Source organism: Tiliqua scincoides, chromosome 2 (genome assembly GCF_035046505.1).
Source record: "Tiliqua scincoides isolate rTilSci1 chromosome 2, rTilSci1.hap2, whole genome shotgun sequence".
NCBI lineage: Eukaryota > Metazoa > Chordata > Lepidosauria > Squamata > Scincidae > Tiliqua > Tiliqua scincoides.
This window is the reverse complement of record NC_089822.1, coordinates 63,287,470-63,304,120: the sequence shown is the minus strand read 5'-3', so window position 1 is coordinate 63,304,120 and position 16,651 is coordinate 63,287,470. Positions and strand designations below refer to the sequence as shown.

At 42.6% G+C, this 16,651-nt stretch overlaps 1 protein-coding gene across 6 annotated transcripts in view; it reads left to right on the top strand.

Annotated features, from left to right (window-relative positions):
• The first annotated feature begins 6,634 nt into the window (after positions 1 to 6,634).
• The window catches only part of AOPEP (aminopeptidase O (putative)), a 265,274-nt gene continuing 255,257 nt past the window's right edge, over positions 6,635 to 16,651 (top strand). For 4 of the 6 annotated variants that reach the window (XM_066615746.1, XM_066615747.1, XM_066615745.1 and 1 more), the window contains exons 1-2: positions 6,661 to 6,739; positions 15,092 to 16,086. In XM_066615746.1, coding sequence (XP_066471843.1) covers positions 15,284 to 16,086 — 803 coding nt within the window. In that variant the 5' untranslated portion in view covers positions 6,661 to 6,739; positions 15,092 to 15,283. Of the gene's footprint in view, positions 6,740 to 15,091; positions 16,087 to 16,651 lie in introns of all 6 variants that reach the window. The other 2 variants (XM_066615751.1, XM_066615750.1) reach the window with 2 other exon arrangements.

The window sequence follows — 16,651 nt, the reverse complement described above, 5'->3', positions numbered from 1 at the left end:
GGAAAGGCTACGGCGTTTGGGCCTCTTCAGCCTAGAAAAGAGACACCTGAAGGGGGACATGATTGAGACATACAAAATTATGCAGGGGCTGCTCAGAGTGGATAGGGAGATGCTCTTTACACTCTCACATAATACCAGAACCAGGGGACATCCACTAAAATTGAGTGTTGGGTGGGTTAGGACAGACAAAAGAAAATATTTCTTTACTCAGCGTGTGGTCGGTCTGTGGAACTCCTTGCCATAGGATGTGGTGCTGGCGTCTAGCCTAGATGCCTTTAAAAGGGGATTGGACAAATTTCTGGAGGAAAAATCCATTATGGGGTACAAGCCATGATGTGTATGCACAACCTCCTGATTTTAGAAATGGGTTAAGTCAGAATGCCAGATGCAAGGGAGGGCACCAGGATGAGGTCTCTTGTTATCTGGTGTGCTCCCTGGGGCATTTGGTGGGCTGCTGTGAGATACAGGAAGCTGGACTAGATGGGCCTATGGCCTGATCCAGTGGGGCTGTTCTTATGTTCTTATATTAATACGGCTTGGTTTCACTTTCCATTGGGCTACATGCATTTTTGTTTTCTGGTTTTTTGCCAATAACTTTTGATAAAAAGGAGATATTTCACTACGGTTTTTCATTGCATTCTGCCAGAAATTCCACATCCAACGGTATATAACATGATGGGGTTACTCCTAACCACTGCGATTTTAGCGCGTCACCCCCCCAGTGTACGTCACCCCCCCTTGCGCGTCACCTGGTGGGGTCTGCACCACCCGCATCCTCCTTGCAATGCCACTGGGATATGCACTGCTTCCTGTGTTGGGGAGACAATCACAGAGTCCTCTTCAAAGTATGGGAACGTTTGGTCCCTTACCTCAGGCCTGCATTGCAGCTACACGGGTGCTGGAAAGTTGGATAGGATTGGGCCCTAAGTCACCAGATCCATCCTAGCCTTGGTCCCTGAGATTGCCCTGGCCCAGGATGCAATCAATTCATATTTAACTTTACTATGTTAGTTGAGCTGTTAGTTTGTTCCATTTTTTCTATTTTTGGCCATTAAACAAATTTGATTTAAATTAATTAAAACACTGCATTCATGTTTAATTTCTTATTTCCTCTGCTGTTCTATTAAGAGAAAATAATAGATATGCAATAATTTTTTGATCATTCAAATCTGTCTTAATAGAAAAAGCATTTGACAATAGTTCAAGGAAAACCTAAAATAAAATAAAAAATTAATGTTCTCAGTCTGATGGAGGGGGGAATAAAGAGTGTTGAGCAAGGAATTTATTTCATGTTTATTAATAGTTGCAGAATAGTTGCAGAATAGTTTATTAATAGTTGCAGAATAGTTGCAGAATGGGAGTGGTAAGGTTACTGAACAGCTAAATGGCTTCCAAAATCTGGAAGATTTCTACCATGAGAATATTATGCCAACAAAATTATTTGAATTCAAACAGTTTTCTTAACCATAAATCACCAAATCTGCCTTTGGGGGCAATCCTAACACCTTATGTCAGTGCTTTCCAGCACTGGCATAGCGGTGTTATGGGACATGTGCTGCATCCTGCAGTTGGCTGTCACTCACGGAGGCCTCCTCAAAGTAAGGGAATGTTTGTTCCCTTACCTCAGAGCTGCATTGCCCTGATATCAGTTCTGGAAAGCACTGACATAAGGGGTTAGGACTGTGCCCTTTGTTTTCTAGGCATGGCAAAATATGTTACACCAGTGTTTTTCAATGTTGGTCCTCCACTGTACCACTTCACATGGTCCACCTACTTAAAGTAGTGATGACACCATTGCTTGTTACTTCTGGGTTGGAAAGCCAGATGTGACATGATGTACACCAGTAATAATAATAATAATAATAATAATAATAATAATAATAATAATAATAATAATAGGGTATTTATATACCGCCCTTCTGGTCATCGGATTACTCCTCTGACTTTATTCAAGGCGGTTTCCATAGGCAGGCTGTTTCTAAATCCCTGAGGGAATTTTTACAATCACAGAAAGGTTCTGTCTTGCAAGAACCACATAACATTTCAGATGGATCTTTCTGGTCTGGTCTCACTTCTGGCCTCCAGTTGCCTCCCACGCAGGCTGACAAGCAGCTCCTTCATATCTCACGTGAAGAGACGCTTCACATGAAGCCAAGACGCTTCTTCGTTCACATCAAAGAGCAGGTGGAATAAGTCAGCTTGGCTTGTCAGCTGCTTCAAGGTCTCGCCATTCCCGGAGCTGCCGGTGGCCTCGAACTGGCGACCTTTTGATGTTATCTTCGGGCAAATGGAGGCTCTACCCTCTAGACCAGACCTCCTGCCAGTAAGAGGCTCAAGGTGGATGAGAGGAGTTTTTGAGGCACAGAAAATCATGCTTTGGAGCTCTACCTACCAAGCCAAATCTCCTACTGCTGCTTGTTGTGTCATGCTCCCGGTCTTGCTGTCAGGTGGCAGGTACCAGACACCACCTCAAGTACCACTGGTGGTACGAATACCACTGGTTAAGAAACACTGTGATACACAATTTCCAAAAAGTCCCACCTCTCAGGATTATTCTCCATGGCTAACAAAACCAGAAGATGTTCTTGCACCTTCCCATTGGTAGCCAGAAAACTTGGGAAAGCCCCACTGAAATAAGGAAACACTTGGCCTCTCATTCAGAAGTGCCTAATGTCTCAAATGAGATAAAATGAGTACTACCTTTACTTATCTGAGTTATATCTCACCTTTTATTCTGGAATTCCAGATAGCAAACATAAGGTTTTCAAGTAATCTCCCATCCAGGCACTGGCCATTTTGCAAACATATTCCCTGATTATCCTAAATGATGAGGTCTCTACCCAAATGGTTTACACAGTGCAAGCAAATGCTAAAGTCCTAGGCAAGCAGCACCAGCATCTTCCTTTAATGTCATAGCATTGTCACAAAAAACAGGTAAACTAAGTGAGAGGAAAATGCACACTCTAAAGTTATGATTTTGATTTTTTTAATTTCTTATTTAGATTTTGGAAGTATCTCCGATTATGGGGCATGCTAGCCACCAACATTACTGAAAAGGATTTGCTCATTTTAATAGGTTTTTGCTGCAGTACAAGGAACTACTCTCTCATATTGTACATTTCTATACCTATTTTATGTGTCAGATGTTGAAGGGTATGTTACTAGTCCTCATCAGAAACAGAATGAATGCCAGATCCCTCAAAATTGGCAATACTCTGGACTGTTTTATGTTCTTTCTTCTTTCTCTTTAAGAAGTTCACACTTCAGGTATGATCCCCTGTAATGTTCACAAGTTTGGTACAATACCACTTTGCTTTATTCCTTGCTTTAATTAGCCCCCACCCAATTATTTTCTTACTGTCTAATCTTAGAACAAGACAGTCTCATAAATTTGAAAATTGTTTTACATTGTTGGGTTAAACTCCCTTATCTTTGGGAATGAAACTGTGTTGTGTTATAATTTGTCATGGTTGACTGTACTATCCACAGAAAGGGAATTGTAAATGTTGATGTTGTGCAGCTGTACAAATGGTTATGCAAGTGTCAGTTTTTAATTGACTGGCTGAGTATTTTTGTATCACAGTTGGGCTGAGTATTAGATCATCTTTTAGTGACATGTTTTCTAGAAGTAAATTGTTTGTGAATACATTGTTATATGTAAAACTTGAGTTTGTCTGAGGAGGACCAGAGGGAAAACTGCTGCAGGAGAGGAGGCTGCAGTATCAGCAGAGGGAAGGTAGAGGCTGCTGTGTGCAGAGGCCTATAAAAGGGGCTGCATGAGCAGAGAGGGGGTAGACCACCAGGGAAAAGCTGCTGTGAGGAGCCTTGGAGAGCAAGCTCTGCAGAGGAAGAAAGATCACCAGGCAAGCTGGGAGAGAAGGAGCTGCAAAGCAGAGCTGAAACCTGAGAGCTGAGGAGACCAAACCAAAGGAGGAACTGAGGAGAGAGAGCTGCAGCAAGGAGTCCCTGGGAGAGCGACTGAGAGCCAGGGAGCAACCAGCCAGCCTTTGCCTCAAGTTCTGCTGCCTCCTGCCTGCCTAGTGCCTGCCTCAGGTCCTCACTCAATCAGGGAATTTGGAACAAGGGTGTTGTTATTTGGGTCAGGTTCCATTCCTCACAATAAAAGCCTTAAAGTTACATTGGTTTCAGTGGTCTCTTTCAATCCTGCTTAACATGATTATGATAATGACTTACAATTGCATTTGCAATGAAGTTGGTGAAGGCAGCCAAGGTTGAAAGTGCTTCTTTTGTGACCATGCATGGTCTTTCTTACTGCTAGTCAGGTAGCTCCCAGAATGTGACATAGTTTACAGTCTTCAAAACCATTATTCTGATTCTGGTGTGCCAACTGATTTCAAATCATGGTTTGGCTGTTCAAACATATTAAATCATATTGATAAACTTCTTTTACTGAGGTTGTGTGATCAAGATGGAGCCTTTAGCAAATCTGCATATAAAGAGGTATACTATTTCATAAGTACTTTATAAGACCATTCATACAAATACATGCCAACCCTATGCATTCATATTCTTATGCAGGATCGAAAGAGACCACTGAAACCAAAGTAACTTTAAGGCTTTTATTGTGAGGAATGGAAGCTGACCCAAATAACAACACCCTTGTCTAAATGATTTTCTTGAAAAGGTGGCCAAATGCCCACTTTTGAGCTAAGTGGAGTGACTAAAATCACTGGGCCTGTTGGAGTAAATGTAATAACATGCCTCTAATTCCTTCTGGTACCTGTTCCAGACTATGAAGAAGCCCTATGGGGAGGATATAAGTGGGCCAAGATAGCCAATGAGGAGGACTCCACTTGGATGGCCATCCTGTGAGAGGTGCGGGAGTTCAGGAGGAAGACTAAGGGTGCATCAATCCCTGTCCCTGAGCAGAGTCTAAGGTTCATCCTGAGCTGCCTCCATCCCTAGTCTGCTTGGCAATGCTCACTACTCTCGGCATTTCCTTCCTCCAGGCCGGGATATTGGGCCAGCAGCAGCAGCCATTTTGAGGATGGAAGTATCCCATTAGATGAAGCGGGGCCGCAACTGGTCCCACAGCACGAGCAGGGCTATGATTTCTAGTTCAGTATTATGTTATTAACATAGAGATAGTAAAATGTGAATTTAATGTAGTTTCAGTTCAACTCTAAAATCAAAAGGCATTCCTGTGGCTTTCATGGTGCTAGTATTATTAAATATACTGTATAACCAACGTCTAAAGTCATCAGAGCAACATGCTGCAATGGTTTTCACTGGAGAAGCAGCCAGTTAAAACTTCAGTTGATTTTTCTATATGGAGGACACAGCCTAGTCATGAGGCCAACCAATCCTCTTGCTTCAGGGAGTGGGAAACAGCAAGGGAGCGATTTCCTGTACTCCCCTGCCTGCCAGCCCTACCTAATTGTCCCATCCTCTTCTGGCACACTTTAACTGGAATGTACAAGAGGGGGAAAGGTAATGCTAAGAGGGGGAAAGGTCAAATATTTTAGGTAATATTGCAACTGTGTGCAACATTTCCTAAATTATGTTACTTGATTTGTACATGGAAAGTATTTGTTACCTGAGGGCCCAATCCTATCCAATTTTCCAGTGCTGATGCAGTTGTGCCAGTGGGGTGTGTGCTGCATCCTGTGGTGAAGGGTCAGTCACTGGGACCTTCTGAAGGTATGGGAACATGTGTTCCCTTACCACGGGGCTGCACTGTAGCTATACCGGAACTGGAAAGTTGGATAGGATTGGGCCCTTACCCACATACACGGTGCACCACTCGCAGGTGTTGCCCACAGTTGTATTTGGTATCGGGTACGCACACACCTGTAAAGACAGAGGCGTCTCATGATTCCTAGGGCTACCAAATACCAAGTGGGGCAGAGTACCTACACCGGTGATTTTCAACCTATTTTGTCTCACGGCACATGGCACACCATCGGTTTTGGGACAATTCACAAGGCACGCCATACTGTTGGTGGCACACCATACAATTGAGAAGGCACACCATACATATCACACAGTGGCTGTCCTAATAAATGACCCTCCCCCAAACTCCTGTGGCTGGCGGCATAGCTGGAGGGGGGCAGAGCACTCAGTGTGGCAGGGAGCCTTGGCGAGGCGGGCAAGCGGTCCCTCCCTTCGGAGCCATTCCCAGCTCCGTTTTGCTTCCCCTGCTGGGAATGGCTCCGAAGGGATGGATTGCTTGCCTGCCTCGCTGAGGCTCCCTGCCACACTGAGTGCCCCCCCTCCAGCTAAACCACTGCCCGTGGCACACCTGTGGACCACTTGTGGCACGCAATGTGCCACAGTGCTGTGGTTGAAAATGGCTGGTGTATACTTAACCATTGCCTAGAAGAGGGAATTTTGGCAGGGGCAGCTCTTTAAACCCTCCCCTGTGGAGCTGCACCTGCCCCAACCCCCTCTTCTATACAGTGGTTAAAGGTATAGGCACCCTTTCCCTTTCAGATCCCCCACCACTGAGCTCAGTGGGACACTTCTATGAAGCAAGGACTGCTGTAGGAAAGGGGGAAAACACCTGGAGGCACAATGCCTCCAGCAGCTTTTGGGACGCGACTGCGCATGCGCTCAGGCACGAGGGCCGCACGGCAGCCCACACAGGCTGGCTCACACCCTGAGTGGGCGTGGCCTGGAGCCTGACGTCATCAACGGCTGCCTCCACCACCGAAGCCGGTAGGAGAATTTGAAAAACAAAAACAAACGGCCCAAGTAAAAGCCGTTGGCGGCGCGTCAGGTAAACAATGGCACGCGCTGGTTGGGGGCTCCTGCGCGGTTCTGTGTTTCTGACAGGGCGGCTTCTGCTGGCTCCATCTTGGGCGAGCACCAAGGCGAGGCGAGGACAGTGTTGGCGAGGCGAGGCAGCCGCTTTGTCTTGCCCCGCCCAGTCTTCACTAACCCGGACCCCCCCCCCACTAAAGACCTTGGAGGTGGAGGACTTCTTCGCGCGCACCTACCCATGACTCTAATGGGACTTACTTCTGAGGAGACATGCGTAGGAGTGGGCGCTAAGGCTGCAAGCCTAGCCGCACCTTCCTGAGAGTAAGCCCCTTGACGCTAATGGGACTTACTCCTGAGGAGACATGCGTAGGAGTGGGCGCAAAGGCTGCAAGCCTCAGGAAAGTGCAGCTAGCCTCAGGAGAGTAAGCCCCTTGACTCTAATGGGACTTTCTTCTGAGGAGACATGCGTAGGAGTGGGCGCTAGGGCTGCAAGCCTCAGGAAAGTGCAGCTAGCCTCAGGAGAGTAAGCCCCTTGACTCTAATGGGACTTTCTTCTGAGGAGACATGCGTAGGAGTGGGCGCTAAGGCTGCAAGCCTAGCTGCACTTTCCTGAGAGTAAGCCCCTTGACTCTAATGGGACTTTCTTCTGAGGAGACATGCGTAGGAGTGGGCGCTAAGGCTGCAAGCCTAGCTGCACTTTCCTGAGAGTAAACCCCTAGACTGTAATGGTCCTTTACTTGGTCCTTTGCTAGGGAGTGTTGCTGCCTTCTTTCTGCCTATCCCAGTGTTTTTCAACCAGTGGTACCCGAGGTGATATCTGGTGGTACTTGCAGGAGCCCTGGACACCAGCTGCCAGGCAGTAAGACTAGGAATGTGATGCAACAGCAGCAGTAGTAGGCTTGGCTCAGCAGGCAGAACTCCAAAACTTGCTTTTCTGTGCTTGAAAAAGCTATCCTGTCTACCCTGAATCTTTCTTTCTTTCTTTCTTTCTTTCTTTCTTTCTTTCTTTCTTTCTTTCTTTCTAAGAGCTCAGGGTCAAAGAGCTCAGGGTGGTGTACTCAGCTGCTTCCCTCCTTTTGTCTTTACAACAACCCTGTGAGTTAGGTGAGGCTGAAAGAAAGTGACTTGCCCAAGGTCACCCAGGAAGCTTCATGCCTGAGGAGAGATTTGAACCTGGATTTTCAAGGTCCAAACCAAGGTCCAAACCACCCAAACCACTACCCTCTCCCCCGCCCCCGCCCGCTTACCCTGGTGATGATGTCATCACCGGTTACTTCTGGTGGTACTTTGAATAGGTGGACCATAAGAAGTGGAGGACAAATCTTGAGAAATACTGCCTATGTGGTGTGTAGTTTCTCTGCCTGCTTACACAACAGCCAGTGGTTGTCATGCCATGTGCTTCTCCAGAGCACAAATTAAGAAGCCTTTCTTATTCAGGATCAAGAAAATAAATGTTTGTAATATGGCTGCATCCTTGCAATAGGACTGTAGTGGCTAAGGGACTGAGGGCCCAATCCTATCCAATTTTCCAGTGCTGGTGCAGCTTTGCCAATGCAGTGTGCACTGCATCTTGCAATTGGGGGGCAGTCATGGAGGCCTCCTCAAGATATGGGGACATTTGTACCTTTACTTCAGGTCTGCATTGTGGCTGCACCAGTGCTGGAAAGTTGGATAGGACTGAGCCCTGAGGCTGCAATCCTATCCATGCTTACCTGGGAGTAAGCCCCATTGGACTGAGTAAACATGTATAGGATTGGGCTGTGAAGCTGCAGTTCTGTGCACACTTTCCTGAAGACAGTGGGTCTTCCTTCTGAATAGACAAGTATAGGCTTGTACTCCAAGTTAATCTGTTTTCCTGTGTATACTTATTTTTTTACGTTTTTTATACCACCCTTCCTCCAAAGAGCTCAGGGCGGTGTATATAGTTCTTCCCCTCCTTTTGTCCTCACAACAACTCTGTGAGATACCTGAGGCTGAGAGATCATGACTGGTCCAAGGTCACCCAGGAAGCTTTGTGGCTGAGCAGTGGCTCTTCTAAGTCTTGTCCATTTTCCAAACTATTACACCATCCTGGCAATGCCCTTCATTAATATATGTTGAAATTAATACAAAGTTAATGAATATATATTTGTTAATTAGGACTTCCCTGACTCAAATTTCATCTGTCATTAATTCTCACTAGATGCCCTTAGGCAAGTGCTCTCCCTCTTAACCTCAGCATCAGTAGGGTTGCCAACTCGGATGCTATTCATGGAGAATCCCCCCCCCCAACCATTATAATGAAATATTGGAAATTCCTGGAGACCCTGTTAAAATCTCTAGGGTTGTTTTCAATAGCTACAAGGAGATTGATTCCTGACAATTCCAGGCCAGTTTTGGCAGGTTAGCAACTCAGCTGCAATAAAAGTATTATAATACTTTTCATACAAGGTCATTGTATGGACTACATCATGATAATACATGTGAAGTGCTTTGCATGCTCCAAAACCACAATACAAATGCTTATTAATATTCCATCCTATCTCTTCATTTCTGAATGAGGGCCCACGCCCCTTCAAGTAGAATAACTAGCACACTTTAGAATCCTCATTTTAATGTATCCATAAGTATGCAATGAAAGTATTTCCCCCTATTAAAATGCATTGTATCTAATAACTGTAAATTCAAATAAAAAAGTGAGTAATATTGCACTGCCCCAGCAACACAGCAGTTGGACCCCTGACCGTCAGCAGAGATAAGCTAAGCTCTGAGCAACATGGAGGCATGGGGAGGGTGAGGGAAGGCATTCCTGTGTGTGGAGAGGGTGAGGAAAGGGTGGGACAAACGGAGGCCTCCTCCATCTAATCCTGTTCTTCCAGCTGGGCTCAAAAGCCCAACATGGCAGTTAAATAGATGACACAGCTCCCATTGAGCAGGATAGGGCTTTTCTTGGGGTAAGGGGTTGAATGCCTGCTCAAATCCAGCACAGGATACAAACAGCTGCTCAAATCCAGCTGTTTGGCACTAGTGCTCCTGTGCTGGATAGGACTGGACACAGCCAAATCCAAACTAAATCCATGTGACAATGCATTGCGACTTCCATAAAGCAGCCTTTAGCAAAATGCATGTTATATTGGGCCATCAATTATTGATTTTCAGAAGTTGAAAACAAATCCATGGGTGTTTTCTTTAATTGCAAATTAATTCCAACTCAGTTATGTTTTTGATTTCCTAGTGTTGCGAGAAACGGGTCTGCTCAGTTGCCTGAGCAGAAAGCCGGGTGTGAGGGAAGAAATTAACAAAAACACCAGTGCTGGGTTTTAAAATCTTATATTGCAATACAAGGACGAAAGTCAGCATGTGCTAAAAAGCTTGCCTGCCAGCCATCTCTTTCACCAGCTTTTTATACATTCAAACAGTCCTTGCAGCACATTCTTAACATGTTGTTCGTACATGGTTGCTTATTACTAGTAAATATATCATTAACTATTTTACTTCCTTCCAGGAGGAGAGATTACAGGTTATCTCTTGTCTTTCCCTTGCTATACTAATAATATCTCCATATCTCTGTTACCTGGGGTTCTTCTGAGGTCTCCCAGGAAGGATACCTACCATCAGTCGATGCCCCCACTTAACTTTTTGATGGACTTAGCATGTTCCTTCTTGTAGCCCCTTATATTCTTGCAACACAAAGCTCTTCCCTAAATTTTTCTTTGTCTACTGGCTGTTTGTGTTTGCTGCTGAGGCAGCAGGAGTCATTCCTTAATTTACTTATTTACCCTTTTCTGGAAGACAAAGGAACAAGGGATTATCCTGTTTCCTAGCCCTTTGCCCTTTTGGTAGTTTCAGCACATACTAAAGTTCATGAGGGGGTCTTTACATTGTCTAATGACAGAATACATTTCATTCACTTTGTTTTATAATATACTCTCACTTCACTAGTATTTTCCAAAGTTAATCTCTCCCTTTCTTTGTAGATCGCTCTTGATATTGTTAGTTTTAATCACAACTTACTATTTCCTAGTTGTTTTTTTGTCACATTCAGATTAGCTGTTTGTTTATATAGCTATGCGTGTACAGGTATAGTAGTTCTATATTGCTATTAGTAATCTTTTCCAACACATAGTTAGCCAGTTTTATTCATAATATGAGACAATTTGCTTCTTTGTTGATCACTGTATACTACTGTACATGATTTTAATGAGGGCACTAAACCATGTCTTAAATTCATTTTATTTGTATGCTAACTGTTCCATACTTCGTAAAACAGAGTTGCTTGAGAGTATTCTTTTCTTGTGCTTTTGAATGTTGTTAATGACTGTGTGTTGTAATGACAAAATATATGAATATATCCTGCAGTTGGTTTTGGCTTATGTGAGTCAAGGAAGAAATGTGTTTGTGTGTGCATGCATGTGTGCAGCAGGGAAATGTACAGAATTACTGCAACCTCTTGGTTTTAGATCAATTTAACAAGGTCAAGTTGTCTGATAATCAACTGCAAGTGGATTAGTTTTCATAGTATGAGTAACATCATCTATTTTAACTCTAAGTGGATCTGGCTTTGTAGCATCCATGCTTACGTAGTAGATGGTAATTACTATGAAAACTGATCTAATTGTGGATAGGGAACACAATCCATGCACAATAAATCACTCCATTGGAAGACAGTATTATTCTGTATCAAAAAACAAAATAAAACTTATAGGATATACCCACATGGCTTTAATTTGAAGGCTTGGCTACAATATTTTAGTATTATACAGTTCTTGGAGAATGTATCTGCAGGGTGTAATCCACACTGGCACTCAGTGCTTAGAAGGTTCAGCACGGGTTGGGCAGTCTGCATGGCTCGCTTCCTGCATTTGACATGGTTTGGGGGGGGCGTGTTCCAGGTATTCCCACCTGGATTTTCCTGATCCTAACTACAGTGCCCAGCATAGGATGAGAAACTATTATGTAGAAGTCTTTAGATGCCCACAGACGCTGTTTAACATAAACATACATAATTAGATTGTCCAAACAGCAAATTACGAAAACCCTTTATTTTTTATTTATATATGACAATCTTGATTATTTAGATTTTATAGCAAATAAAATAGTCAATAGTCAATTTTTACTTAAATAAAGTCTCAGTTTTTGAGTCTATAAATCCATATGACGTGATGAGTATCTGCATTTAGTTATTATTAGATTTTATAGATGAGGACACTCTTTTGTTGGTTTCTAGTGGTAGATGGAGTTTAATGGGTCATTGTCTTTATTTATTTATTTATTTATTTATAGGATTTATATCCTGCCTTTCTGTCCCAGTAAAGGATACTCAAGGCGGCTTACAAAAGAAGTCATATAAAAACATAAAATATATAAATATGTATAAAAATAAAACATTTTAAAAAACAATAAAACACAATAAAACCTGGAACCCAAAATTAAAATATTTTTTTAAAAAAATGTCTTTGATTCGCCTCTCAGAATGCCTCCCCCAACCTATTTAAATAAATCCAGCATGTTTTATTTTAATCACATACTTCCAGTTGAACTAGATAAGATAGATTTATAGTAATTGAAAAGAACATTTGGTTTAGATGCAGACAGTTATTCTATTACCTGTCCCATTCTATGTTTTTTGAGTACGCTGTCCTAAACTGGACTTGCTAGTCACCGTATGCTTACTCCTCAGTGAAAAAAAAAATCATCCTGAAGTCACTTTCGTCTGAACAGGATCCACAAGGCAGTTTTCCACAGTGCTGGCAGTGTGAGAGTGAATACTTATCTCCCCAGGTCTGATTGTAGTCTAGGGAGGTACTTCTGAGAAAACTGCCATAGACTGGAGCTGTAAGGCAGCACCTGTTCTCTCCCCAACCAAGATATAGAGCCATGCATATGCTAAATCTGTTCTTGAGTAAGCTGCCCTCATATTGAACTGCAAGATATATGGCAATATATGACAAGCTGGAACACACAAATAACTAGGGCAGTGTATCCTCAAATTGTGGACCAGGACCCACTAGGTGGGTCATGAGCCAATTTCAGGTGGGTCCCCATTCATTTCAATATTTTATTTTTAATATATTCGACTTGATGCTACCCTGGTCAGTGAATGCATTTGGGGAAATGTTACAGGTCTGTACATTTAACAGGCTACTATGAAAATGCTTTTAACAATGATAGTAAATGGGACTTACTCCTGGGTAAATGTGGGTAGGATTGCAGCCTAGGATTGTTAAAAATTTTCCTGCTTGATGATAAAAATTCCTGCTTGATGATGTCACTCCTGATCATGACATCACTTCTGATGGGTCCTCCTGACTGATTCTCATTCTAAAAAGTGGGTCCCAGTGCTAAATGTGTGAGAACCACCGGACTAGGGTTTAGTAAGTTTAGTAAGTCATTGTAAGGATGACTTGCTAAACTTGGGAAACATTCCTTAAATAATTGTGCATTGGAACCCCTGGGCAAGCTCCTTAAAATACATGTAAGATAGTTTCCATGCTATAAGGAAAATCTAAGCTATGTCAGTTTGAAAAAGTAAATGTAAGAATGTAATGACAAAACCATTTTTGAGAGGTAAGATAAGCAAAAGTTCAGAGCTTCAAAGGTAATACTAAGCCTTAGCCTACCTAAACAACAATATGGATTTTAGTGGGGTTTGCTTTTTCTGTATTGTTTGCTTAATAGGATAGAAAAAGAATGAAAGAGCATAAGTCTATGTTTATCTATTCAGAACTAAGTCTCATTAATGGGGTATAGTCTCAAGAAAGTGTGCATAGAAATGCAGCTGGGCAGCCCAATCCTCAGCAACCTGGGGCACACTGCTGTGGCGGCGCCGAAAATGGCTGCCACCACACCCTGTGCGCCCAAGGCAGCCACTGGCAGCTCCTCAGGAGAAGGGAACTTTTGTCCCCTTCCCCCAGGTAAGTGCAGTAGCCTGCAATGGGGACACTTGATTCACCGCTAATCCAAATGTCAGTGGTGAATCAAGTGCCTCGTGTAGGGTGGTGAGCTCGACATGGACGCTTTGGATCCAGTGGAGCAAAGCTCCACTGGTCCCACCTCCCTCCCTCACTGCTCCCCAGCACACCTCCCCCTCTCTCCCCACCTCCCGCTTCCCCAACATGCTTCCTCCCCGCCCTCCACTTGCCTCCCCCCTCCCGGGAATGCCTTCTCTCTACCTCCCCCCATGCCCCTGCTTACCTCTCTGCTGCTCAGTGGTCTGCGTGACTGCCAAGCGGTGGAGGTCGGGCACCTGCCCAGGCTACCACCAGCACTCATCTGGCGGTAGGACCTGCAAATGTGCCTTACGACACGTTTGCGACAGTATGCAGCGGCAGTGAGCGGCGCGCTGAGCCCAGGATTGGGCTCTCAGAACACTACTTGGCACTGCATACTAGTTAGAAAGTAATGGAAAGAACAGTAAGCTTAGTAATTGTGTGTAATTTTTAGTTTACTGGATTAATATTGATTTATTTCACACAAAGGATTTCTGCTTCCTATTAATTGTTGGTGAAATTTTCAATTTTTTTCTGCTTCAGTGTGTTGCATATTTATTTTTGAATGAAAAGCCTTTTGTTTATTATGAAATGTCCTAATTCAGAATGTTAATGGGTTTCCAGCTATTAAGATGTAATAATATACTAAGAGTATTTATAAATTTAAAAAACCTCTGTGAGTGATCTCAAAAGGATACTTAGAATATGCCACTTGTAAATTGACTCATTTTCTTGTAATTTACCAGAAGTGCTGATATGAGTGCAGCCATAATGTGAAAAGTACATTAATCCCTGGAGTTACATTGTATGTATTAAATTATTGCTCCTGGGGTATAAAACACGTGACACTATTTCGCCTTCAATCACACTTTTTACTTCAAATCATAGCAGAAAAATAGTCTTGCCATTCTGCCATTAGACATGATACACTTTGCTTCTCAAAAACTAGATAAGCAAGAATATGTATTTTAAAATTTTGCACAATACTTTTAACTATTCAGCAATTTGCTAACAACAAGATCATGTTGGTGTTACAGTATTATACAGTACTGTATTGTGAAGGTTTCTTTCTTTCAATTGGCAACCTCCAAACAAATCTATTTCAATGGTTTTGTTCCTTGATTGTTTTGTAGATGGATTTTCCTTTACAAGTTCTTTCTAAAGTTCATTCTGCAGCAGTTTGCCTCCTTCAAATACAATTTTCAATTTAAAAAAATCAGAATCTGATCATTTATTATTTAAAAGTGACTTCAGTATATTTTACTTTCATATTTTTGTTTGAAAGTAGAATATACATACACCACTTTGGGTTTAGAAAAATGGTATAAAAATCCTTTAAATAAATTTTGTAGCCCCTGTTTAAATTAGCACCTAATTGATGGCTTTCATCTTCCCTGTAGGGTAGGACACTAGTGAGGTTACAGATTGCTGTATTGAAAATGCATTGTTGTATGGAACGGCAGTTAATGACAACTGGAAAGCTTGGCATACTGGCTGTTCTTGGGAAGAGAGTCTAAGAAGTAAGGATACTTTAACAAACAAAGAATCCCACAAACAATACAATAAGTTGCATAGAAGATTGGCAGACAAAGATGGAGCAAGACCTTACCAAAGATGATCTGCCCCTCATGGCCAATACTAGTCATATGCTGGTAAGACATTATGTATTGGACCTGGATGTAGATTTTAAAAGCCATGCTATTGGCGGCAGCATAGTTCTGTTCTTTGAATCTAGCAGCAGATGCAGAAAAGGAGACACGGAGCAGACGGAAAGAACCTCTTATTCTCAGTTGGATGAAACCTGCCATGTTCAGGCACCTGAAGCTTGTTCCATTCCTGTGCTAGGTGCAAGTGCCTGCTCAACTAAAAGTGGATGTAATGATTTTGCTGACTGTGGTAAAGGTGAAAATGATACTTTTGATAAAAATGGTAACCATGGCAACAAGGAACAGGCTTCTGGGATTTCTAGTTCAAAGAACGACTGTGACATTGAGATTCATGGGACTGAAGATTTTTTGCTGGTCCTAGACTGCTGTGATTTATCTGTGTTAAATGTTGAGGAGGTAGATGTTACTGCTGTTCCAGGCACTGAGAAATTTACAAGGTCTGCCAAGTTAACAGATGCTACTGAGGATCCAAAAGATCTTAGGAATCAAATTGTGCGTGAACTTGTGAAATTACCTGTGGATCATTGGAGGGAGCAGCACCACTATTACAGGCGTTGCAGTCAGGCACCTGCTTGTGGAGAGCTGCTGTTTGTTGCTGGCACTTGGAGCCTGGAGATCAGGAAAGCAGGAGTCCAGCTGCCCACGGACTTTCCTCATGCCATAAGGATATGGTACAAAACAAAGTCCGAAGGAAGATCCCTTAGCTGGACTACAGACCAAACTGACAGGTATGCAGGAGTTTTAGCTATTCTGTATGTATCATTATATGCCAGTTGGGGCACAGTTGAATTGTGAAAAATTCCTTCATTTCAAGGTTGAATTTAGATGGATTGGTAGCATAGCAGGCAAAGTTCAGAGGTTATAATAGCATAATAGAGTTGCATTACTTGCAGCCTTGATCAAGCAAATGAATTTCTTAAATCCAAATAGTTAACAACATATTGTGATGTACTTTGATTAAAAGGCATGAGAAACCTTCTGTGTGTTATTCTGTAACACACTTTACTATATTTTTATCCATTCCCTAGGGATAATAGTTCTTGTTTAAGAAATCATTTTGTAATGTGTTTTGGTGATAGAAAGTTTCAGTGTTCTGGATAAGGCTGCATTGTTTGGTAAGAGTTAACTTTGAATGCTCTTAATTTAACTTTTTAATTAATATCTGAATGTATATTGGCAGAATCCACAAGTCAAGGAGTCATTCTGTAATACATAATTCACTATAGTTACTCACAGTAGAATTCTGAAATAACTAAGAAATTATACTGCTTAAAAATATGCAAAACAACCATT